Genomic DNA, 25,253 nt, shown 5'->3' on the forward strand with positions numbered 1-25,253 from the left:
CTGAGTCACAATGCCAGTCTACAGACTTTAGGAAGAACTAGATGTTTTGGGACATGACCCAGAACTGACTTCTTTTGTATAAGATTCTGTGGGAGCACACGTCAGAGAGAGTCACGCATCCCACTGTACAAAGGCATTCAAGGTGATCTGGTACTTAGAGTGGTGAAAGATGTAGTGTAGGCAAGGGTCCAGGGGAAAGACCTATTTCTACCACTGCTTTGATAAACCTGCTTTGGAAGCCAATATAAATTAAAATGATGGCTGGGAGGGGTGGGGGGGGGGGACAAGTCCGGCTGCAAGAGTTTAATCTATGCTATGCATCCCAGTGGTTCTAAACATCCATTCCAACACAGGTTCAGAGGAAATGATATTGAAAAAGGTGGGAAAGTTATTTGTTAATTTCTCACCCACAGACAGAGCCTTATATTACTTAGTCTCACGATATTTTTTTCTCATGCAACTTCTACTCTAAGTATGTGCTGTCCACATTGAAGGCAAAATTATGCCAGATGCAGCAAAATAAATAGCTGAAATTTCAAAAAATATTTCTAAAATGTTATCGTATATCTGTGTTCTTGTAGCACAGATGAAGCCTGAGAGCTCACTGGCTTGGTTTTCTCCTGCTCTACAAGGCCTGAGCTCACTCTCTTTTGAAACTGTTAGCATCTTTCTAAATGCTGTTCCAGAAATGCTTCCAAAAATCACAGCTCAACAGGGCCTATGTGCCATTGTGTTCCAGGTTTAACTCTTCAGAACTGGGTCCTCAGTGAAGTTTGTACAGCTCTTTACCGTACAGTTTCACCCACCAACCCCTATGTTCCAGGAGCAGTGCAGTTTATTTTGTTTATATATTATATATATTTAAGGGGAATCCAGGGTTCTCATAAGGGTTATCAAGACTTAATACCTTGTAAAAACAGGCAGCAACCAATACTTCTTTTCATCCCCAAAAACCTCTCTCAGATTTTTGCTGCATCCGAGAGAGAAGCCATTTTTGTCAGGGCCATTTCGAAAGGTGGGTGCCCGGAATGCTTCTGTTTAAAATAAGGAAATGAACAATTTTAAACTAAGTGAAGTACTTAGAAATCATGGAGATGAACAAGTGTAGTTTCTCTTCGCTACTATGACTACTGTAGTCAACAGAAAGATACATGGCATTCAGACAGTGAATTTAGTGAAACTAATACAGTAGGGTCTCGACATTCATGAGGGTTAAGTGTTGAGAACCCTCAACAATTTTGAATTTCACAAACAACATTTTGTCCCCGAGGAGACAGGAGGCTTGATATAGAGATCACCTGGACCCGCTGGCAGCAGTGGCTGGAGCTGAGGGCTCCCTTCCCTGTCAAGGGGGAGGGAAGGAAGCCCTTGGCTCCAGCTGCCGCTGCCGCAGTGGGTCCAGGCAATCCCGCTCTTAAGCGGGAGGGAAAGGAACGCTCAGCGCCAGCCGCTGCTGCCACGGTAGTCCAGGCAATCCCCCTGCTCATGAAAAATTGAATTTGCGAATGTTAATGTCGTGAATGTTGTAACCATACTGTATTAACAATGTCTTAAAATACATTATAATAAAACACTGATGTCAAGTTTCAGCGATAAAAAATGACAGATCTACCAAAGGTAAGTTATACAACAGCAATGACGGGTAAAATTTTAAGCTTGATATGGGACATACTTTCACAACAACATGTCTATTTTATTTAAATCTGACAGTAAAAAGAATATAAATGCAAAACATAAGACTCAGACTATAATTAGTGTTACAACTACTACCCTGCAACATTAATACTATTTGACAAATAAATTCATTACAAGGCAGTCAGTGCCGATTTTGGAGCACCAATGTTGCATAGTGCCAATGAAACCCCTTTTGATAATGAGATTGAGGGGTTCTGTACCAGCTTTCATCTCCACATAATTTTCAAGCATAGCCTCACACACACAGTGCATTGCAATAGTCTAATACTGATGTGAGAATGCTTGTCTAACAGAAGCAAAGCCCATTCAGAAGAAAAGGCTGCAACTAGAGCTGAATACATAAACCTGATTGATGATAAATCTGAAAAAACATCACTGAAAATCAATAGAACTTGGCCTTCAAAATCAGATGAACACTTTTGAAAATATTCAAGTGCTTCAATTTGCACACACACATAAGAAAAAACACACTGTATAGACTAGCAAGATTTTGTTTTACAGCAGGTAAGGAAAGCACCGTTATGTTTGGAAACATTTGTCAGTATTTCTACTTTTTCTGAACACTTTGAATGTTTTACAAAACCTTTTCTGGAAGCCAGGTCTTCTCTTTTATTCCCAATCAACTGCATCAGATTTTTGGAGCACGGATTATGTCTTATTACATCTATATACAGCATCTAGCACAATGAGGCCATGATCTTGGCTGGAGACTAGAGGTGCAAGTGTAATAAAATTATTTGTACGGTGGTAATGGCTATGGGTCCCAATCTGCAATTTGGGCTCTATTATGCTATGCACAATACAAAAAAACTAAAAGATAAAACACATCACTGACCTACCCTATGCAACCACATTTTTGGATCCAGACAGAAAACTCTTTGCTCTCAATTATCTCACAACCAAACCTGTCCATTAAATTACTTCCACTGAAAACGTTCCACTCGTCGCAGGATTTCAGAATTTCCCTTAAATATTACGCCACGTTCTGCAGAACTCATGCTCATGTCAGTATCAATTTTCTGGACAAAAGCCAACTAAGAATTCCAATTAACTGACCTATCGTTGATCTGTTTTTGCTGACTAGCCAGCAGTGGTAGCTCAAAAGTGACAGTATGCTGATGAAGAACATGGCAGCCACAAAGAAAAGGAAAAGTACATGGAATTTTGCATGAGAGTCTGGCAGATCATTCTGGGGGAGAAGAAAAAAAAAAAAGGAAGATTAATATTAACCCTTCTTACCAAATAATCCAGCATCTTCTCTAAACATCCTAATTCCACGCGTACTCCCTGCTGAAGCTTCCCCCCTTCACTTTGAAGAATATGCAGCATCACTAATAAGCCTCTCTTTCATGTTATCTGAAGCTGGTTCATAGCAGTGGATCACAGTGATTAGGATGATGGTAACCCCATTCTGTCTCTTCCTTGTCAATACCCACAGAACCGGAAACAAACAGCATTTGCTTTGTACATTTGACAGCACTTCTGATATCTTTCATGTTAGGGTGCATCTTCCTCACAGCAATGGGAGAGAATTGTTTTTAGAAACAGGAATATTTGGTCTCTGAAACCATAAGAATCAACAGAGGGACTCGGGGAAAGTGATGAAATTACTTTTAATTTAAAACAGAACAGAGTTTAAGTTGACAGTGTCCATGTTAACATGTCCACAAACTGGCAGCAAAGTCAAGAAGAACTGGCCTAGTCACACGTCTTGCCTAAAATATTTTAAACGTTGAAAATATTAGGAGCTAGTTCAAAGGGATTTTAGGTGCCTAAGTTCAAAGTTTAGATCCTCAAACTCTCTGGCCAGCTACTACTTATCCCTGAAAGTGCTTAAATTCCCTAGGTGCCTAAACTTCTGCCAGCGAGCATGTACAAAGCCGTAAGCTGCTCAATGCCTATGCCCCAAAGAGATCTTCAAACTGGGCAGTCCAACACCTGACTTGCCAACAGAGCCCAGATCTTGGGTGTTCTCAAAAGTCACTTAAGAGCACACTTATTGGGTCCGGCACAAAACAGAGGAGGAAGACTTGGTAATGCCTGTGGCTTGTGGCTCCTTCCCCCCTGTCCCCCATCTCCCCCAACACACCAGTGGTCAGGACACTCACCTAGGAGGCAGAAGACCTGGGATTGATTTCAAAAGGAATGATTCTGGGGAATTTTACAATCTGTCTTATATGAGAGATCTAGTTGTCTGAGATTTAGACCATCTTAAAAGACAGCACACACAGAGCAAACCACTCCAGGGTGGAGGTTACATTTTTATATAAATTAATTATTCCTTACTGCCATTTCAGTTTGTCAGCTAAAAAACATGATTTTAAAAACAAAATTATTAGGCATTCACACTCTTCACTATGTTTAGGCTTTGCTGTATACTACTTCAAGAGGCCAATGGGTTTTTTAAATGATTAAATTACATAATCTCCAACACTCAGCATTTAAGAAATTGACCTTTAACAGCATTAGGAAATTAGAGTGTATTTCTATTCAGAGGTGTAGTTGGCATTTCATTTTCCTTTAGAAAATCCATTATCTGAGGTTGATTTCTTTTATAATTTATCTGCCATACTGTTCAATTAAAGCAAACATACAAATATTCTAAACTATCTGTCACTTATAAAGAAAGGATTACAGTTCTTTCCATTAGGTAACAGCATAAACAGCTATCCCAAATGAAAGGACCAGAAAAAGCACAGTAGGGACAATTTCTATATTAATCACATCAACACTGGATTTTACCTTTGGACAATTCTCTGCAGATTTCCTGCGGCAAAGCTTTGCGCAAACAAAAACAATTTATTATATACCAGTATTACTTCAAAGACAAAGGTCTGAAAACAGCACAGGCTTTGTAAGGAAAGGAAATGGTTAGTGTGCACATGTGCTCTGAAACATGCAGCCTTCCAACACCCATCAGAAGTCTTATCTTTCATTCACAAAGAAAATAGGAGCAGAGTGCGAAGGAGCAGATTGCCTACTCTTTTCTCAAAGCCTAACATGCTCTGCAGGTATGTGCAACTGGCAACATTTATACCAAGTAAAGGGAGATTTCCAACATGTTCCCTCAGATTTCCCAGTACAGTTGCATCTGGTGCTCTGTTCATTAGCAGTCTTCATCTAGCTGTCTTTTAATTTTGTAACGGAGGCTTAATACACTATTGAATGTGAGTAGAATATTCGGGCTCAGGGAATTAACTCAAGCTCCACACATCTCAGAGATGCAGAAGAAATAGTGTACAGTTTAGTGATTACACATCTATTTACATTTGCAATATGCCTCATTACCATGGGGTGGAGTTGTCAAAGAGGGAATTGTTTTCCACTCAGTCATAAGGGTTTTTTTTCAGTTGTGCTGGAGACATAAAACCATTTAGGAGTGGGCTCCAAATGAGGCAGAATAAAATGGTTTATCTGGTTTTCTCTAGTTATAGCTAAAGAAAAACTACTAACTTCTCTTTCTTCTTCAGGTGGTCCCTGTGGGTGCTCCACAATAGGCGACTACCCAGCAGTAACCCAAGTAAGGAGGTGGGTAATCGATTCATGTGCAGCTTGACCCCGAGAGGACTGCTGTCGACAGACGGGTATCCTCCTCGAATACCCGACGTAGGGCATAATGCTTGGCGAAGGTGTTGTAGGATGACCAGGTCGCCGGCTCTACATATGTCTTTTAACGCAATGCCCTTGAAGAAGGCTGTTGACGTCGCCACTGCCCTGGTGGAGTGAGCCCTAGGCGGGGCCAGCAACGGGGTCTTTCAAAGCTCGTAGCACATTTTTACACAGGACATGATGTGCTTTGAAAGTCTCTGTGAAGACAGGCCTTCCCCTTTTGACCTGGGAGAGAGACACTAGAAGCCTGTCCGTTTTCAGGAAGGACTTAGTTCTGCCTATGTAGAAGGCCAATGCCCTTCTTACGTCTAGGAGATGTAGGCACGCCTCCTTGCTGGAGCTGTGAGGCTTCGGGTAAAACAAGGGTAAAACTATTGGTTCGTTAAGATGGAACTCCGAAGAAACTTTTGGAATGAAGGCTGGGTGTAACCGTAAGGTTACCGCCCCCTTTGAGAATACTGTGCACGGTGGTGTTGCCATCACTGCTGCGAGCTCACTCACCCTGCGGGCTGACGTAATCGCAAGGAGGAAGGTTGTTTTCATCGTAAGGAGTCGGAGGGGTACCATGGCTAATGGTTCGAAGGGTGGTCCCGATAGTGTGCTGAGCACCAAGTCCAAACTCCACGACGGCGGAAGCGGTTTTCAAGGAGGGTACAGGTTTACCAGCCCCTTCAAGAACCTTGTGACGATAGGGTGGGCGAATACAGTGGACCCTTCCTCTGTATGCCGAAAAGCTGATATAGCAGTGAGGTGGACCTTTAGCGAGGATAGAGAAAACCCGTCTCGTTTGAGGTCCAATAGGTATTCTAGTATTACGGTTATAGGAACGTCAAGGGGAGCTAACTGCTTGGCGGAACACCGGGCTGTAAATTGAGTCCATTTCTGTTCATAAGTCCTCCTGGTGGAGGTCCTTCGGCTACACTCCAGGACTTGTTGTACTCCCTCCGTACACATGCTCTCTAAGGCGCTGAGCCATGGATTAACCATGCTTGTAGACTCAGACCCTGAGGGTGCGGGTGCAGTATGGACCCCTGAGCCTGTGTGAGTAAGTCCGGCGCCACTGGCAGGGGAAGTGGTGGGCGATTCGACATGTGCAGAAGCAAGGGAAACCATTGTTGCCGGTCCCAAGTTGGGACTATGAATATCATGCGAGCTCTCTCCCTTCTGGCTTTCTGCAGAACCTTGTGGATAAGCGTTGTGGGGGGAATGCGTAAAGTAGAGGGCCCTTCCATGAAATCATGAATGCGTCCCCCAGGGACTCCCACCCTATTCCTGCTCTGGAGTAGTACTGGGGACACTTCTTGTTGTACTGGGTGGCAAACAAATTGACTTGGGGAAACCCCCATGTATGAAATATGCGCTGTAGCAGGTCGGAGCGGATCTGCCATTCGTGCGTGAGTGCGAAGTGCCTGCTCAGCTGATCTGCCTTCACGTTGTGAGCGCTTGGCAAGTACGAGGCTTTCAATGTTACGTTGTTGGCGATGCACCAGTTCCACAATCAGACTGCTTCTGCACATAGCGCACGGGATCGTGCCCCTCCTTGTCGATTGATGTAGAACATAGTGGAGGTATTGTCGGTATTGATCCCAACTACTTTGCCATGCAGGTAATCTCGAAAATGTCTGCACGCGTTGGACACTGCTCTGAGCTCCAGTATGTTTATGTGCAGCGTCTGTTCCGCAGGGGACCATAGCCCTTGCGTCACCTTGCTGCCAATGTGCGCTCCCCATCCTACGTGGGAGGCGTCGGTAGTAAGAAAAATAGAAATTTGTGGTTGGTGAAAAGGCACCCCCACTAGCAGATTCTTGGGATTTTCCCACCACGCTAGGGATCTGCGCCCCTCTGTTGTGGGCGACACTACCTTGTGGACAGTATGGGATGCCGGTTTGTAAACACTCACCAGCCAATGCTGCAGGCTTCGCATGTGTAACCTGGCATTCTGTACCACAAACGTCGCTGCCGCCATGTGGCCCAACAGCTGTAGGCACGTTAGGACTGGCACCGGGGGGCTGTACATCATGACTTGCACCAGTGAGCTGATGGCGCGGAAGCGGGCATCGGGCAGGTATACTCTTGCTGTGATAGAGTTTATGCGTGCCCCTATGAACTCTATATCTTGTGCGGGTTCGGTCTTTGACTTTGCAAGGTTGATAACTAGGCCCAGTGAAGTTAACGTGTCCACGGTGACGCGTATCATGAATAAGACCTCTACCTTTGAGGCCCCTTTAAGCAGGCAGTCATGCAGATATGGGAAAATAAACACCCCCTGTCTGTGCAGGTAGGCTGATACCACTGCCAGGGTTTTGGTAAAAACTCTGGGAGCCAAGGATAGGCCGAATGGAAGAACCCTGTACTGGAAATGTTCCCTGCTGAGCATGAAGCGGAGGAAACATCTGTGTGCTGGGTGGATTGTTATGTGAAAGTAAGCATCTTGTAAGTCGAGGGCTGCAAACCAGTCTCCATCGTCCAGTGCCGTAAGTATGGAGGCAACTGTGATCATTCGAAAGCGTTGCTTGTGCAAGTAATGGTTGAGGTCCCGTAGATCCAAGATCAGCCTCCAGCCTTCTGTTTTCTTCTCTGTTAGGAAGTAGCGTGAATAGAAACTTTCCGCTGGAATTGCTCCGGCACTCTTTCCACTGCCCCTATGAACATAAGGTGATCCACCTCCTGCTTGAGCCTCGCCTCGTGGGCAGCGTCTCTGAGATGAGGCCTGGCGGGAGGCTTCGTCGGTGGAAGTGACTGGAAGGGGATCGTGTAACCCGTGGCTATAATCTCTAGCACCCATCTGTCCGTGGTGATCTTTTGCCATTGGGAGTGGAACGGTTTGAGGCGATGATGGAACATGAGATGAGAGTGGCATTGAGCGATGGTGTTGATAGTGCAGCCCCCGACATACCCGTCAAACTTGTTGTCTTTGGGCCTGCCCCGAGGATGTACGGGTTTGTTGAGAACGTCGCCTGGGAGTTCTGTACTGCTGCTGCTGTGGATGGTGCCCTTGGTCGTAGCCTCACTGATATTGAGCACGCAGTGGTTGGTAAGCGTAGCGTCTTTGGTGAGGATAAAATTTCTTCTTCTTATATGGGGGAGTATAAATGCCCAAGGTTCTAAGTGTGGCCCTCGAGTCCTTGCTGGAGTGGAGGACCGAGTCCGTTGAGTCCGCAAACAGCTTTTGTTTATCAAAGTGATCTTCGCCTGCAGGTCCCTGGGGATACCAGATGTCTGGAGCCAGGATTCCCTACACATGACCACTGCTGTAGCTGTTGAATGTGCCGCTGTGTCCGCCACGTCCAGGGCAATCTGGACTCCTGTCCACGGCGCTGCATAGCCCTCTTGAACAATCGTCTTTAACACCGGCTTCTTGTCTTCCGGGAGTGAATCCATGAGGGGAGTAAGTCTGGAGTAATTGTCAAAGTTGTGGTTTGAGAGGTGTGCCACGTAATTTGCCACACTCAATAATAGGGTAGAGGAGGAATATACCTTTCTGCCAAACAGCTCTAGCTTCTTAGCATCTTTATCCCATCCCCCCGATTGGTACTGAGATGCCTTCGACCTCTGCTGGGACGATTCGACCACCAAAGAATTTGGTTGTGGGTGACTAAAGAGGAACTCCATGCCCTTGGCTGGGACGAAGTACTTCTTATCCACTCTCTTGTTTGTAGGCGGAATAGAGGCCGGGGTCTGCCATATGTTAGTGGCTGACTCCATAATGGCTTCATCCAGCGGGATAGCGATTTTGGATGAAGCCGGGGGTCTCAAATTTTTCAGGAGTTTATGATGCTTCTCCTGCACCTCTGCTATTTGAATGCCCTGTGTGAAAGCTACTCTTTTGAACAGTTCCTGGAATTGTTTAAGGTCATCCGGGGGGGAGACATCCCCTGGGGCCATGGCCTCATCTGGGGAGGACGAGGAGGAATCACTGGGGTAAACCTCCCTCAAATCCTCTGGTTCCCGCGGTCGATGATATACCTGCTCCCTGGAGGATTGTGAAGGAAGGTCCCAGGATTCTGGACCTAACTCCCCCTGAGACAACTGTGTTCCCGTCCCAGAGCGAGAGTGTACACGGGGGTATTAAGAAGCAGGGGAGGACCTGCCCCTGGATCTAGACCTGTGGTGTCTGTGTTCAGCATGATGAGGATGACCATAGCAGCATGGGCAAGGGCCTGGTGATGGAGACCTGGACCACGATCGGAGAGTGTACCCATAATGTCTGGGAGAGCGGGACCTCCGCGACGACATAGATAGTGGTGAAGCTGGTTTGTAATAGTACTCAAGGGGATCCGTGCCCAGAAATGGTGAAGGTGGCCCGAGCCACGGCGAAATTGGTTGGAGGAACGGAGAGGGAGGTCCTAGATAAGCCGGTGGAGTCACAGCCCGCCGGTGTGGCGTGTGTATCTCGGGGGGGAGGGCTAGGTGATAAGGGCAGCACAGCCCTGTCTGGAGATAGACTGCAGTGCTGAGCTTTTGCTTTTGCCTTGCCCCTCCCCTGCGGGGTAGGCGCCGCCCCTTCCCGTGCTGGGGATCTTGGCCCTGTTGTCAGCACCGTGCTCGGCACAGTCAGCTGCGATGCTGCGCGGGTAGCTTCCTCCGGCACCGGTAGGCTCCGTGCCAGGTGCCCCTGTGCCGTCGGTGCCGCGGGGGCCGGTGCCGCCTGTGTCGGCGCTGCCGATTCCGGCACTTGCCTCGCTGGCGCTCGTGGTGCCTTGCATGCCGTCTGTTGTGTAATCGGAGGCTCAGCCTCTGCCACGTGCGCTGCTGCGCTGCCGCTTTCATGAGCTCATGGCTGGGGACTCTGCGTTCCGCTCGTCCTGCCCGCTGGGCCCGCCGGCAAGGATCGAGCCGGGGAGAGTTTCCTCCTCTTCTGCACCGAGGGGGTCAAAGAGGCTGCCTTCCTCTTCTGCAACCCAGAGGGCCCTTCTGCGTGAGGCTTCTCTGGCAGTTCCGGCTGGAGAGCCTTAACAAACAAGAGCATTTTGAGCCTCATCTCTCTGTCTTTCCTGGCTCTGGCTGTAAGCTTAGCACAGTGAGAACACTTCTGGGTAACGTGTGATTCCCCCAGGCAGCTAATGCATTCACTATGCCCATCGGAGGCCGGCATAGCTTTGTAGCATGACTCACACTTTTTAAACCCCGAGGAGGCCATCGTGGTGAGTCTTTACTGTTAATAGGGTACTTAGCCCGTAATCAGTGCCTTTTTACCCCAAATAACAATCACCGGCCTGTGGGGCAGCGGACGGCTTAACTAGCCTTCTTGTCCGCCCCTCTCTCCTTTGTTCCTCTTCTTTCTGCTAGCTGATATTCTCTTTCTCTTTTTTTTTTTTTTTTAAATAGTGACAAAACAAACAAACTACACGTAAAAACAACTCTCTTATCTGACTCTGGCTTTAGCCTGAGCGGATTCCGTCTGCAGCCGATGGCGGTTGAGAAGGAACTGGAGGGGACCGGATCGCGCACATGGCCGGGGGCACGCAAGGGAGCGGCACGCGTCGGCGCATGTGCGATCCAATAGAAACTGCTAGAAGAATTCCGATCTGTGGTGCCGGGCGAGCCTGACACCTATTGTGGAGCACCCACGGGGACCACTCGAAGAAGAACATGTAAGTTAACATCACAGCCGTGTTAACATCACACTACAAAAATAACTTTGAAGTTGCTTACTTCGAAGCACAACTTTGAAATAACAGACTTCAAAGTTCAGCATCTACACACACCCTACTCCAAAGTTAAACCTATAAGCAAGGCACTACTCCATTCCTGGGAATGGAGTATGGACTTCGATGTTGGGCTGCCTTACTTCAAAGTAAGGGAAAATGTGTGTAGACTCTCTGCAAGCTACTTTGAAGTAGCTCCTAACTTCAAAGTTAACTTCAAAGTTAGTTCCTAGTGTAGACGCATCCCATGTTACATCCAAATCTAGACAAGACTAAGAGGACAAGTTACAACTGCTGCTCTCTTCACCAACATATCAAGATAAGGCTCCTTTACATCCCAATGTCCTTATGTAGGGCCAATTTCAGTTATTAATAAATTCCATTTCTTAGTGCTGCCACTGTTCTCTCTCTCTTCTTCAAGAGAACCAGCACTTTTTGACCTCCTAACATTGCAGTCAATGGAGGAGATATTCTAATTGCTTCTCTCTGATGTATTCCACACTGGGGTAACCAAACTCGTTTCCAACCCAGAAGGGGACATAGCTTGAAGATTAAAAAATGCTGATCCACAGAATGAACAAGAAAGCTATAGAGGTGCTTGTTACTCCAGGAAGGCAAAATGGTGGCTCTGCCATCACTTTGAAGACTAAGTGATGAGAAGAATGCTCAAAACAGTAAAAGAACTAGAATGTCAAATTTTGTCAGATTTTTATCTCTGTTGGAAAAAAACAAAACAAAACATTTTTTCCATGAAATGTGACAGAGCTTCAATTTGAAGCAGCTTTTTAAAAAACAATTTTAAAAGGAGATTGACATCACAAAATGTGCTACGGTCAAGATTTTATTAAGTGGGTGCCCAAAGATTAGACCCCCTCAAGTGCTTTAAGTACTAGGTTCTTTAAAAATAAGACCCATTTACAAAGGATACCCAAAAAGTTACTGGTCACTTTTGAAAATCTTGTCTGTAGATGTCCAACTCTTGGCATCCATTTTTAAAAACCCTGCCTACATATCTAGCTTAATTCTAGAAAAGCCACAGTACTTACATACAAGGTTGTGTGATGCAAGTTTTGAGGGACTGAGTCCTTCACTAGGGACCTCCTTTGCTGATTTACTAGGATCACTCATATGTTTTGCAAATACAAACTGGATTTTTGGAACTCTTGGCACCCCCACCACAAAAGATTTATTTAGCTTTTCCAAATAGTTTAGTGTAAGACAGCACATATGACAGGCAGAAGGCACAGAAAACAGCTGGAACCGTACACTTAATGATAAAGGAGGCAGACAGAGCACACAATGAGAATGAATACAGATATAAAACAAATGACAGTATGTGCAGAGTGTAAACAAATGAGAGTAGCCAAGTTTGTAAATAAGGATTGATCTACAGCCAATGCTGTCAATTCAGTGATAAAGAGTGAGCACCAGAGAAATTTTGTTAAACTGAGGTCCGATCTGCTCATCTCCGATGACTTTCTAAATGGAAATAGAAGTTCTTAAGAAAACGAAAAAACAAGAGATTAACTCAGCTTTGCCAAGTTTCCTCTGATCTGTAAGACAGATGCTAACATCTGTATCAAGACAAACTTGTGAGGAATATGTAATAGCTGCTTCATCTGCCCTGCTACTGTATTCGCAATATCTAAAAATGCTTTATCTGTCAATTTACTACAGTTAGAGCACAGAAGATGCTATTTTGCCTGTATAAGTGAGGGCATATGTAAAGTTTTTTCCACAAATGAGATAAATACGGCAGGTAAATACGTCATGCTTAGGTACCTGGTTATCATAGCCACATTGTATTGCAGTGAACTCTGCTTTATATGTACTCAAACAACTGGAATTCTCAATTAACCAGCATTCCATCCTGCCCCAGTCATCTCCTTCTTACTCTGGTGGCCTCCGAGTGTGTGTGCAGACAGCGGCTCCTCCACTCTCCTGCCCACAGCAGCTCCTAGAGTGGCCACAGGGCAGCGGCCCCCAGAGTGACTGCCTGCCCAGTGCCCACTGCTGGCAGTCGCTCCCCGAGTGGCTGCGCAGCAGCAGTTCCTCAAGCAGCCATGCAGCAACCATCATCAGCAGCAGCTCCCCGTCCAGTGCCTGCTGCTCCCCACCATCCCCACCAAAGTAGCAGGGCAGCGATTGAGCAGGAGCCAGCGCTGGCGGGAGGGGAAGGAGGGGAAAGAATGAACTTTGTTGTCTTGCATATTTAAATATCTGACAGCCTCCCAGTCCTGGGGCTGCCGGATGTGAAAGTCTGTCAAATACTGCTATAATATGTGGAATCTCTTTCAGGTTTTAAAAACGAGGGTGCTCAAGGCAGATTACAGTGGAATTTACACTGTTCCCTGTCCTTTCCAAGGAGCACTGCCCAATATAGGTTTCTTTCCCAAATGCACTCAACCCTGTCAAGGAATTTGGGTCCACTGATCAGTGTATGCCTTCCTTTAAAAGCTTCACACAATGGAGAAAGCAAGACTACTTTCTGCCTACAGGTGATAATCTTGAAGGAACTAGATATCACAGATGGTTTTACTGTTTTAATCTCATAATTTATTTTAGGTATATTAAATGAAGGAGCGTATAAGAGGGTTGTAGATATAAATATAGATATAAAGAACAATGTCACGCTGAAAAGTGATAGAAAGAAAGACACTGAAAGAATTCAGGCTTTTGTCTCTCAATGACTTACATAACAAATATTTAAACAAAAGCAGTCAAGTAGCACTTTAAAGACTAGCAAAATAGTTTCTTAGGTGAGCTTTCGTGGGACAGACCCACTTCTTCAGACCATAGCCAGACCACAACAGACTCAATATTTAAGGCACAGAGAACCAAAAACAGTAAGCAAGGAGGACAAATCAGAAAAAGATAATCAAGGTGAGCAAATCAGAGAGTGGAGGGGTGGGGGGGAAGGTCAAGAATTAGATTGAGCCGAGTATGCAGACGAGCCCCTATAGTGACTCAGAAAGTTCCCATCACGATTTAAACCATGCGTTAATGTGCCGAATTTGAATATAAAAGTCAGCTCGTCCACTTCTCTTTCCAAAATGGTGCGATAATTATTAGATTAAATATTAGAAATTATCGCACCATTTTGGAAAGAGAAGTGGACGAGCTGACTTTTATATTCAAATTCGGCACATTAACGCATGGTTTAAATCGTGATGGGAACTTTCTGAGTCACTATAGGGGCTCGTCTGCATACTCGGCTCAATCTAATTCTTGACCTTCCCCCCCACTCTCTGATTTGCTCACCTTGATTATCTTCTTCTGATTTGTCCTCCTTGCCTACTGTTTTTGGTTCTCTGTGTCTTAAATATTGAGTCTGTTCTGGTCTGGCTATGGTCTGAAGAAGTGGGTCTGTCCCACGAAAGCTTACCTAATAAACTATTTTGCTAGTCTTTAAAGTGCTACTTGACTGCTTTTTGTTTTGATAGTGTATAGACTAGCACGGCTTCCTCTCTGTTACTATATAACAAATATGTGCCAGTTTACAAGACATTTTTTCCCACTGCAAGCCTAGCAACTTCATTTTAAAAACAACTAAGCTGAGTTCTTTCCTTCTTGTTTCTTATCAAAGTTCTACATGCAAAAATAGACCCAGTCTCATCGTCAAAACAGTTCTGCTCTGCTGCTGCACTGAACCCTGCTCTATCTTTCTACGTAGGTTGGTCTGGCAGGGATACCAGAGGTAAGCATCATCACATACTTGTTTTCGTCACTAACGTGAGTAGATACCTTGAATAAACAGATTAATCAGTACTGCCAAGTAAGAGAAGACCACATATTTTTTTTCATTTAGTTGCTGGAAGTGACACTTTTGAAGGGAATATTGAAGTGTAATGATTGCTTAAAAAATTAAGTTCCCTCTCTCCACCAGAGACATCCACTCCATTATAGTGTCTGATGGGCTTTGGAAGTGATTTTCTGTAAATGGATGATATTAAGTAATGTTCATTATGGTTAAATGTCCAAACACAGGACATCCACTGTATTTAGATTTATGAAATGAGGTGACAAAGCAAATCAGTTCTCTTTCCTGCACATCTGCTCCCCCACCAATCTGCAAAACACAAAGGGCCACAGCTACACTGAGCCATAATGATACACTAAATAGCGTATGGGCAATAAAATTAACAGTTAGACCATTTAATTTTGAAAAATTAGCCAAGGCAACATTTTAATGAGGAAGCTAGCAACAAGTCTGATTAATCCTGCCAGGTGCCAACACTCTATTGCCATAATGTAAAATCACTATGTTGCACTGAAAGGTAGCATTTGGTAGAACTGCACGTAGAAGAGGACCACTAATGCCATTTGTACCATTTGTTTTTCTTCAATATCAAAAGAAGTTCACATTCTAGACTCAGAGCATCTTTTCTTTCATTCCCTCTCTTAACAGTAAAGCCTTGCTTTGTGCCAACTGTTCCTCTGGATACGGAGGACTAGATTAGTTACTTTCAGAATTCAGCTAACGCTACTGAAAAATAATTGATTGGAAGAACTGTCAGCAGTGAAAAGCTCTTCTTCATCTCTTTTAAAACTTGTAACTTTTAAATCTTGTTGCTATCTGTACAGCTGTGCAAAACAATTGTTTCAAGTGCAGCTACTCCAAACATGTTACGTGGCCTCTCTCATACAAAGAGATCACGAGAGAGCTAAATCTTTTACTCCAAAACTGTCACCCTTATACCACTGAGGATAATTACTGTTCTCTCTGGAAGAGTTTTGGCAGCAAATATAACACATAAGAACGCTTCCACAAATAATGGTCTGTTCAAATGGATTTATATAACAGAGTAAGTGTGCATTGTCCATTTGAACAATGAAAGTAAACAGTATTAACACAGCACAGAATTTGCACTACTAACCTCAAAACTGAAATTTACCATTATAAGCATTCAGTATTACAGCAGTACAAATTCACAATGAATAGGCAAATTTATCTGCCTCTTCTGCTAGCAGAATACCCACAAGTCAATTTTTATTTCCTTAAATTTGTTATCCAAACCTCAAAATCTTTTCCATTATTTATTTTACTCCATGTAAGCAGCCCTCTGTAGGTACCCCCCACAAACATCTGAAAAATTTAGCTGCACTGGTCAATTTTGGGCAAGGAAGTTGCACATTACTGATTTTGAATTCACATGCCCTGTTCTCTCCCCCAGTATTTGTCCAGCTCTACTTAACATACAACTTAATTCATTGAATTGCCGGCTGTTCTCTTGCTTCAGTCATCTCTACATATGCTATTGTTGATTATACTGATTCAGGAACAGACAAGAATGGATGACATGGTGCTCTGATATAGATTTCAATAATGCATGCAAATTTAACAAAAAACAACACTTACCGTCCAAAACTTTATAAAGTACTGCAAGACCGTAGCAGCAACAAACAGACAGTACAATAAGGAATATAATAAAAACAGGAGGAAGAATTTGTAGTTAGAAAACCCCACACAGTTATTCACCCTAGAAAAGAGAGAGAGAGAGAGAGAGAGAGAGAGAGAGTGAGCATCATGTTATGAAGATTAATCAAATGGTTTCTGTGGGACATCACCGCACATGCATGGTTCAAGCTCTGTCAATTGGGACAACATTCCATCAATGAAAAAGTTAGATTTAACATTTTAAAATCTTTATTTTAAGGACTATTCCCTTATGTCAGGTGATCTGGACCCTCCCCATCACTTCTGCCGCTGAAACTATTTTGCTGAACAAAGAGCACCCCGTATGACCAATGCCATTCCTGGGAAGATTTATATATAAAAATAATAAGTCTTGTCAGACATCAGGGGCCTGATTCACTGGAAGCCTTTCTACTGACTGAAATGGGTGTCACATTAGACACTAAAACATGTACTAATGTATGCCACAGCTAGCAATATTTTTTGGGATGGCACATCATGTGTAGAGGAATAAAAACTACATGATATTCATTACAGTGTGTGTGTCCGGGTTGCAATTATACCCTGAAATGAATCTTGTATGGAAAATACACATACAAATACCTGTTAGAGAGTTTATCAACTTAATAGCTGGCAGTGAATTCATTTAAAAAGCTGATTTTCACTATTTAGAAAAACAGATTCTTATCTTTTGATGCACATAATTTTGAAACAAACACTATAAAGCAACAGCTCAGCATCTCTTGTTTCTTTTAAGCTGGTCAGTTCTGACATGCATTTATATGTAAATATGTATTTAGGTTTCTTGGACCTACAATTTTGATTGCAATTACTTGCAGTAGACATTAGGAAAAATACTGCCTTCATTTATGCATACCTAAATCGTGAGAAATTCAACTTAAATGAATGACTATTACATTTACTTTGGTGTATGAGATTAAAATTAATATAAAATGTAGAAATAATTGACAAAAAGCAAACATACCAAGGACAATGATGGTCCATTTTTAGTACACATCTGTAAAAGAAAAAGTCCATTAGCAATTAATTAAAATAAAAATTAAAATATAAAAGATTTACTTTCTGTTTCAAATACTAGAGTTCCAACTTCTTAAAGCTGTATTTACCATTACCAAATTCCCATTACTTCTGCTTTTTAACACTGTCTCTCCAGACATAGGCCCTATATTACAACAGATATCTGACCTCTTGTCCCAGAGAAGTGGATAGGACCAAAAAAAACCTCATTAATCAGAAAGAGGAAATATTATTGAGCTGCACAAGACACGCTGTTTCTATAGCCCATTATGTGTAGTTTTCCCACTACACCAACTTACTTCTGTGTCAGAACACAAGGAGGTAAAAAATTCAACATTCAGAATTGTTTTAATAACCAGCATGCCTCAAAGCTGCCATGGATAGTATGGTAAGCATTGTAACCTGGCACTCAACTTAAATCAAACCAATCAAAATGCTGGATAGAAAAAATAACTTTGGGGTGAATTAAATGTAAAAATACATGGACAGTTCCAATGGTCTATGTTCCATTTTCTCCCAGCCTTAGCCTACATCTACACTACCACAGAGATTGACCATGGGGATTACCGGCTGTCGATGTAGTGAGTCTACTGAATACCTGCCAAACTGATAACAGACCACTCTCTGGTTGACCCTGTTACTCTACCCCAGATGAGAAAAAAGGAAGTCGAGATGAGAGCGTCTCTCATCAACCCCCTGCAGTGCAGACCCTGCAGTAACTCAACTTAGGTACTCAACTCCAGGTATGTCACTCACGCAGTTGACGTTGTATAGCGCAAATTGACTTTTTGCTGCACTGTAGATGTAGTCTTAGTATCACCTAGTCCATGGGTGTCCAACCTTTTGGCTTGCCTGGGCCGCACTGAGTGAAGAGGAATTGTCTTGGGCCACATATAAAATATATAACATAGTTAATGTATATAAATCACATAATAATGTTAAAAGTTTATGATCCTGTGGGGCTGCATTACTAGCTGCCCAGGGCCGCATGCGGCCCGTGGGCTGCGGGTTGGACACGCCTGGCCTAGTCAGAGTAGCCACTCCAGACAGATATATGCATTCATCAGATTTCTTAAACAGGTCACTCACTGCAGTCTAAATTACAATTTATTTCCCAGTCTTAAAGCAGCTGGTAGAACAGATTTTGCAGGTGAAGCAAAATGTGTGTGGAGCATAACACTAAAGTTATGAAGACTTGCAATGCTACTGTAGCTTCCCTGAAACAAAGTTGTTACTACCACAGAATGCTTGTGCCTGACAGCTAGGGAAGCAAGCTAATTACGCACATAGAAGTGTCTGTTGGTATATGTATCACGGTCCAGACCCACTTTATTCTCCAGTACTGATCCTTCATAATAAAGGCATTTTACAAAGCTAGAAGTGTATTTACGACAAATCCTGCCCACTCTCCATGGTAAAGAGGGCCCCATATGCAGAACTGTTGTAGTGCCAGAAGAGAGTCCCATATTCAGGAGAACCATTGCAGAGATTTGCCTGTCTACATGAAGCCCAGCCTCTCTGGACTGGGAAAGGGATAGAGATAGTAAATCTACCATTATGCAGTTCTACGAGAATTCAAGATGAGAATTTAAACAATAGATCATCACAGCTACTTACAGGTCACATGCAGAACAGTGGTGACAGCGGTCAGGCTTGATTAGTTGGCATCTTTCACAATATCTGATTGCTATGTTCAAATGTTAAAAATCAATCTGTTAAATAAGCCTTGGTAAAATTAAATTATATTCACACAGAAGCTTCCTACTGTTCTAGGCACCGTCTCAAGGACACCTCTCCTCCCACTTTCATTATGAATCATGTAAGGTTGCTGTGGCAACTACAACAATAGCTTACAGAAAAATGTAATAACATGAACATATTTAGTATAGCTGTTTCTATTGTAATAATTGCTTTTTCAACTCTTCCTCCTCATTTCATCTGTTCTGTTCTTTAGTCTCCTTCCCTAATCCTCCAGCACCTGCTTCCTTGCCAATTGTTGTCCTCCTCCTCCGGACATGCTACCTGTAGACGTTTGCCCCTCTTCTCCCCACATGCCTCTTGACACACAGCTCAATGTGCACACTGCCCTAGTTGTCTTCTCAGGAACTTTCCTCTTCCTCCAGTGACTCTAGTCATTGTGTCTGGCTCATATTTCTCTCCTCTTCTGCTGAAGTGGTATCTAGCAGATGTAGTGAGGCTGACTCCTACTCCTTCTCAACAGTTGCTTTTAACAAGGCTTCCAGACTCTTTTTGATAAAAATATGGGTAGCAGCAAAGGCAGCTAGAAAGGGCGGGAAAGCCACCACCATGTAACTAAGCAAGTCTGTGTCGACAACCCGGGAGTGCCCCACAGACCACGAACGGACATAGTGGCCATGTCTACACTTACAAAAAACTTCGAAATGGCCACGCTAATGGACAAATGGAAGAATACTAATGAGGCGCTGAAATGAATATTCAGTGCCTTATTAGCTTGCCACAGGCTGTGGCCCTTCAAAAGTGCCGCGGTTCACTCACCCGCAGCTTGTCTACATGGGGGTCCTTTTCGAAAGGACCCTGATGACATCGAAATGCCCTTATTCCTATCAGCTGACACGATATCTTTTCGAAAAAGGACTCCGTATAGACAAGCCGTGGGCAAGTGAACTGCGGCACTTTTGAAGTGCTGTGGTGGGTGGCATGCTACTGAGGCACTGAATATTCATTTCAGCGCCTCCTTAGTATTCTTTCATTTGGCCATTACCATGCCCATTTTGAAGTTTTTTGTAAGTGCAGACATAGGCAGTTTGGGAACAACTTAAATATAGAATGAACATATTAAAGGTAACTATTAACAAATCTCATGACAGACTATTAACAGGTAAGACAGACAGGGTTTGTAGGTATATACTTTATCGGACCAACTTCTGTTGGTAAGAGATGCAGCAGAAGTTGGTCTCATAAAAGATACTACCTCATCCAGCCTGTCTCTTTTCTATCCTGGGATTGCCATGGCTCCACCAACACTGCATACTGAATAGGATGTTACAAATGGGATATACATTAAAAAGGACCATAGATCTTTTGAGTAATCTATAATACCACTAGTTTTAGAGAAGTGAGAGTTACAGTAATCTAGCTATACTGTATTTAGACATCAGAGAAAGTCATTTAATAATCTCTCACAATATTTATTGGCATTTTAACATTCAGATTCTGATTTCTGACACTACTGTGGAAGTAAATTCAAACCAAAAATGTTCATATTTAGGGGACTAAAGCAATAATTGGGATAAATAAAAATGCAGATTAAAAACTCAGTCTTCCATCTCTGTTCCTTTGGTCTATTTAAGATTATTATAAGTAGAGCACAAGATAAATATTTTCACCCAAATTTATTTTGCAAACAGGATCTTTTTTCGAAAACTGTTATATTTACTGGCTGCTTGTAGAATTCACAGACAAAAAGAACTCTGGCATCTCATGGAGAAGTATGAAGTTAGGGTCTTTTGCAGTATTTATTGAGCAGGCTGTTCACACAGCTATAACATAAACCTCATCAATTAGGCTAGCAGCTTTTGGACAAATGGATTCATCTATCTGCCTCACCCCTGGATGCTGTTGTGGTATAAATAGGCAAGTCTTTAGCAGCTCTTTTCAAAATCTCCTGCTGGGATTCTGGTCTCTCTTCTCTTTCATATTGCTCTTTATCAGATTTTGATAAGCAGAACTGCAAGAGAGGATAAAAGATACTTTTAATCACATGTCCCAATCAAAGCTTAGGTTTGGGGAGAACTGTTTGAATGTTGTACCCCCAGAGAAGCAGCAATATCTGCTTACCATTTTACCACACATAGTAGGAAAAGCAGTAAATGATAGGCATTGCAGCAAGAACTGTCCCCCACATCCCAGTCTAAAATTACAGGATTGATCCTTTATCACTAAATTTTAAAATGATACATTTAAAAGAACCAGCTTTGTCCCACCTCCCACCCAGCAATTTCCCTTTGCTACACAATACGACAAAATGAAGAACTGTACTCTGGAATTTTCTGAAAATGTAAATTTCCCTTAAAACCATGAATGTTAACCCTGTTCCAGTGGTGTCTGGGGATCCCATGAGTTCAGAGGCCTCTGCAGTAATCATGTTTGGTACAGGGAGAAGAGTCAGGCTCTGTGACTGCCATTCCCTATCTCTGATTGGCCTACAGAGGGAGCAGCTCCATCAGGAGCAGGGAAAGCTTTCTTGGAGATGGAAGTTAAGTATATTTTCAGTCACAACTCACCAGCTGGAGGGGTATAACTGGTAACTTTAATGCAACACTCAGGCTGTGTCTACACTAGCCCAAAACTTTGAAATGGCTATGCAAATGGCCATTTCAAAGTTTACTACTGAAGCACTGAAATACATATTCAGTGCCTCATTAGAATGCCGGCAGTCGCGGCACTTTGAAATTGATGCAGCTCGCTGCTGCACGGCTCATCCAGACGGGGCTCCTTTTTGAAAGGACCTCATCAACTTTGAAATCCCCTTATGACTATCTGCTGAGAGGAATAAGGGGATTTCAAAGTTGCCGGGTTCCTTTTGAAAAGGAGCCCCATCTGGACGAGCTGCGTCAATTTTGAAGTGCCGCGGCTGCCGGGATTCTAATGAGGCGCTGAATATGTATTTCAGCGCTTCATTAGTAAACTTCAACATGGCCATTTGCATCCCATTTCGAAGTTCTGGGCTAGTGTAGACACAGCCTGAGTGATTAATTGTCTTAAGCTCCATTAGCTATACTGACAGAGCTAGTTCAAAGATAGCTCTTAGGGAAAGTTACCAAATTCTACAAAGCATCAGAGGAACCATACTTAAGGCTGTCTGGTTAGAAACTGTGCCAGAATAATCTGGAGAGTTTGCACACACCTGCGACATCCATAATACAGTACTCACTAAAATAATAAGCTTCTCCACCCACCTTCCCACACTCACGAGGCCCAAGGCAGTTATAAGCTTCTCTAGCAGAGGGCATGACACAGAACTTACTGCTTCAGTAGAGAGCTCTAGGTTCTGAACTGTGTGGAAGCTCACAGCAGGAATCACTGAAGGTGTCCTTTCCCATCTATATGTACTACACATTTGTTGCTGCCTCTCAAGAGGCATTGCCAAGAGAAGACTGCTCCTAGGAGAAGACTGCTGGGTGTCTTCAACCCCAGGCCAGAAAAGTGGGCAAGTAACTTAGACTGTGCAAAACTAGCATTAAAACACTACTTAGCAGACACAGTTAAATAAATCATCCAAGTAACACACAGAAAAAAACCCCTAACCCTCAAAAATCATGTGGCTTTATTTATTTTTTTAAAAATGCTGCTAGTAACTGTAGCAACTGGCTAACAAACATTCAGTTTCCCAAATCAGTTTTGTTTGCATCATTACGCCTATTGAATATTAATAAGGTCACAAGTCTACCTCTCTTTGGACAACAGCTGCAAATATTCAATGGGATGAAAGTGCAGATTAACAAAATGCTACCAGCACCACAGGGAAGCTCCAGCAGCTCTTAACACAAACAGGAACAAAGAGCCTCTTTGTTTCTTTCATCTTTTTCTGGGATCTCAAATAATGTTGATTGTTTATCAATATTTTAAAATACGCCCAGATTACACTTGCAAAACAACAAATGTGAAATCTTTTTTTTTTTTTTTAGTATATTACTAAAATCACAGGATGCCAAATCATATCACAAGAATGAGTACTTAAAATAAGGTTATTTGAAAATATATACGTTTTAAAACAACTGGAAAAAATAAGTTGAGTTTTTAAACAATGGAACATCTTTGAGACAATACTACATGCCTCCCCAGAGCCTGAACAGAGACAGGAGGCGAAGAGTGTTCTGAGAAAGCGCATGGCTTTTGAAAAAGGTCATTTGTAGAAATTTTCCAATTACTTACAATTTAGACCTGGCTTTTTCCATCTTTTTAATTATCTGCTGCGCATTCAAACTTTGTCCCTCCTTGAAAGTTGAAGGCTTGCTACAGCTTCTATTACAGTTAGTTATAAATAAATGTTGGCAGATAGAAGAATCCAAGCAAGCATTAAAGTAATTATGAAATACACCGATGCTTAAGCTAAGTTCATGTGATTGCAAATCTTACAAAAACTGATTGGTTGAGATAACTGATCTGCCAAATATTTTATCACAGCCACACAGAACAGGCTCCAATGAAGTCAATCATATGAGACGAAAACCAGCCTTCTGTAGCCAGACAGAGTCCCCCGCTTTTTGCTCTACTCCATCTTGGCTCTCCTAGGTTCTTCAGAGCACCACAGGGTTAAAAGAAACAGCTCAGCCCTGGTATGTCCAAGAGTGCAGATGTGCTTATCTCAGGCACAGTCTTTTGATGCTCCAGAGCAAAACTGCAACATAACAACCCTGAATGGGCCGAAACCAGACAAGAAGAGAGAAATGGGCTAACAGACAGCCGGGGCCTCAGGCTGCCCTTGGCTAGTACCATCAGCTGATGTGCTTACACAAATGTCCCAGATGAGGAAACTTCCGGCCCATAAAGAATGTCCTAAATTATCTCCACCTCACAGGTGTGAGCTAACTCCCTGTGAAAACTAGTGTCACGAGATGATCTAATTCAATTGGCATCTTTTGAGATAAGGAAGAGCGTACGTGACCCAAGGGGTATAAAGTAGGGCCTGGCAGCCCCCTCTAACTGAGCTCCAATTACCTCTACCTGCCGGTCAGGAGGGTCTTTGCCTCCCGAGGTCCCAGGGGATGCCCTTTCATTGTATCGTTTCTTCCCAAGGGATTGAGTGAAAACGCTGGTCACGCCACGTTGGGTAATGCAGGGGTGAGAATAAGACCTGTTAAGCGTATTGCTTTTGTGCACATTCAGTAATAGATCTATGAACTGGTATACGCTAGCTATTGGTACCTAAATAAGGGAAGTACAAACCTTGTAATCTTGTAACAAAGTATAAATCCTGTGACCTTGTTACCATAAGAGTTAAGTTCCTTAGTCAATAAATAAGTAACTGGTTAAGTTTTTAACCTGATTCTTCCTGTTACTGTGCAAAGGGAACACAAAACAAAGAACTCAGCTGCTTTTCAGCTGTTTTAACCTGGTCACTGGTGAGGCGTACCGAGAGGTGAGCACTGAGTCATGCTGCCTCCACGCAGCAGACTCTTGGGGCACCCGTCAGCCTCCCTGGCTGCCCGCTGTGAAGGGACTGTCTGTCCTAGCAGTTAAAGACTTGGATGAAGTGAGGACACACGTGGTATCTCACCCCGACCATCAGCTAACACCTCCGCAATAAATGTACAACTTAAAATGTTCAGTACTTCTTCCTTTGCTCAGTTAACCAGCAGAATTCTCTCCAACTTCCCCTCCTACCTAACTTTAAATTTCTCTGACACATTATAGAACCACAGTCTTTGCTTTTCCATTGCAAAGTACATTTTCAGCTGTACAAATTTGCTTTAGGTAAATGCTGGCTTTGAGTCACCCCTGCCAAAAATATAATAATAAAATTTCTGTTTAGTCAGTTTTAAAATTACAGGACACGAAGGAACACCTCTAACTGTAGTTTTGATAGTAAGCCTATAGATCAATGACTTATGGGGAAAAAAAGAAAAGCCATCAAGTTATAGGTTAATCCACTTAAGAGTCCTCCGAGAAGTGAAATTACATCTGTCAACAAAGCCAGCATTTTTACGTCAGTATATAAGGATTGGTTTCTATATTAACAGTGCTCACCACGCCTTGAACTCCTAAGCTGTCTTATCAATGAGCACTACAGTCCTCTTAACGTTACAGGTATTTACTGTAACCTAACCTTATCCAAAGACGGTCATGGAGAGGTTCACATAAGG

At 43.1% G+C, this 25,253-nt stretch overlaps 1 protein-coding gene across 1 annotated transcript in view; it reads right to left on the reverse strand.

Annotated features, from left to right (window-relative positions):
- The window catches only part of ZDHHC20 (zDHHC palmitoyltransferase 20), a 68,956-nt gene that overhangs the window by 8,787 nt on the left and 34,916 nt on the right, over positions 1 to 25,253 (reverse strand). Inside the window, exons 4-9 of the mRNA XM_074985437.1 lie at positions 20,995 to 21,115; positions 19,024 to 19,093; positions 17,354 to 17,386; positions 16,312 to 16,432; positions 2,752 to 2,884; positions 908 to 1,034 (exon numbers count right to left, since the gene is read on the reverse strand). Coding sequence (XP_074841538.1) covers positions 908 to 1,034; positions 2,752 to 2,884; positions 16,312 to 16,432; positions 17,354 to 17,386; positions 19,024 to 19,093; positions 20,995 to 21,115 — 605 coding nt within the window. The remainder of the gene's footprint in view (positions 1 to 907; positions 1,035 to 2,751; positions 2,885 to 16,311; positions 16,433 to 17,353; positions 17,387 to 19,023; positions 19,094 to 20,994; positions 21,116 to 25,253) is intronic.

Source organism: Carettochelys insculpta, chromosome 1, assembly GCF_033958435.1.
Source record: "Carettochelys insculpta isolate YL-2023 chromosome 1, ASM3395843v1, whole genome shotgun sequence".
Taxonomy (NCBI): domain Eukaryota; kingdom Metazoa; phylum Chordata; order Testudines; family Carettochelyidae; genus Carettochelys; species Carettochelys insculpta.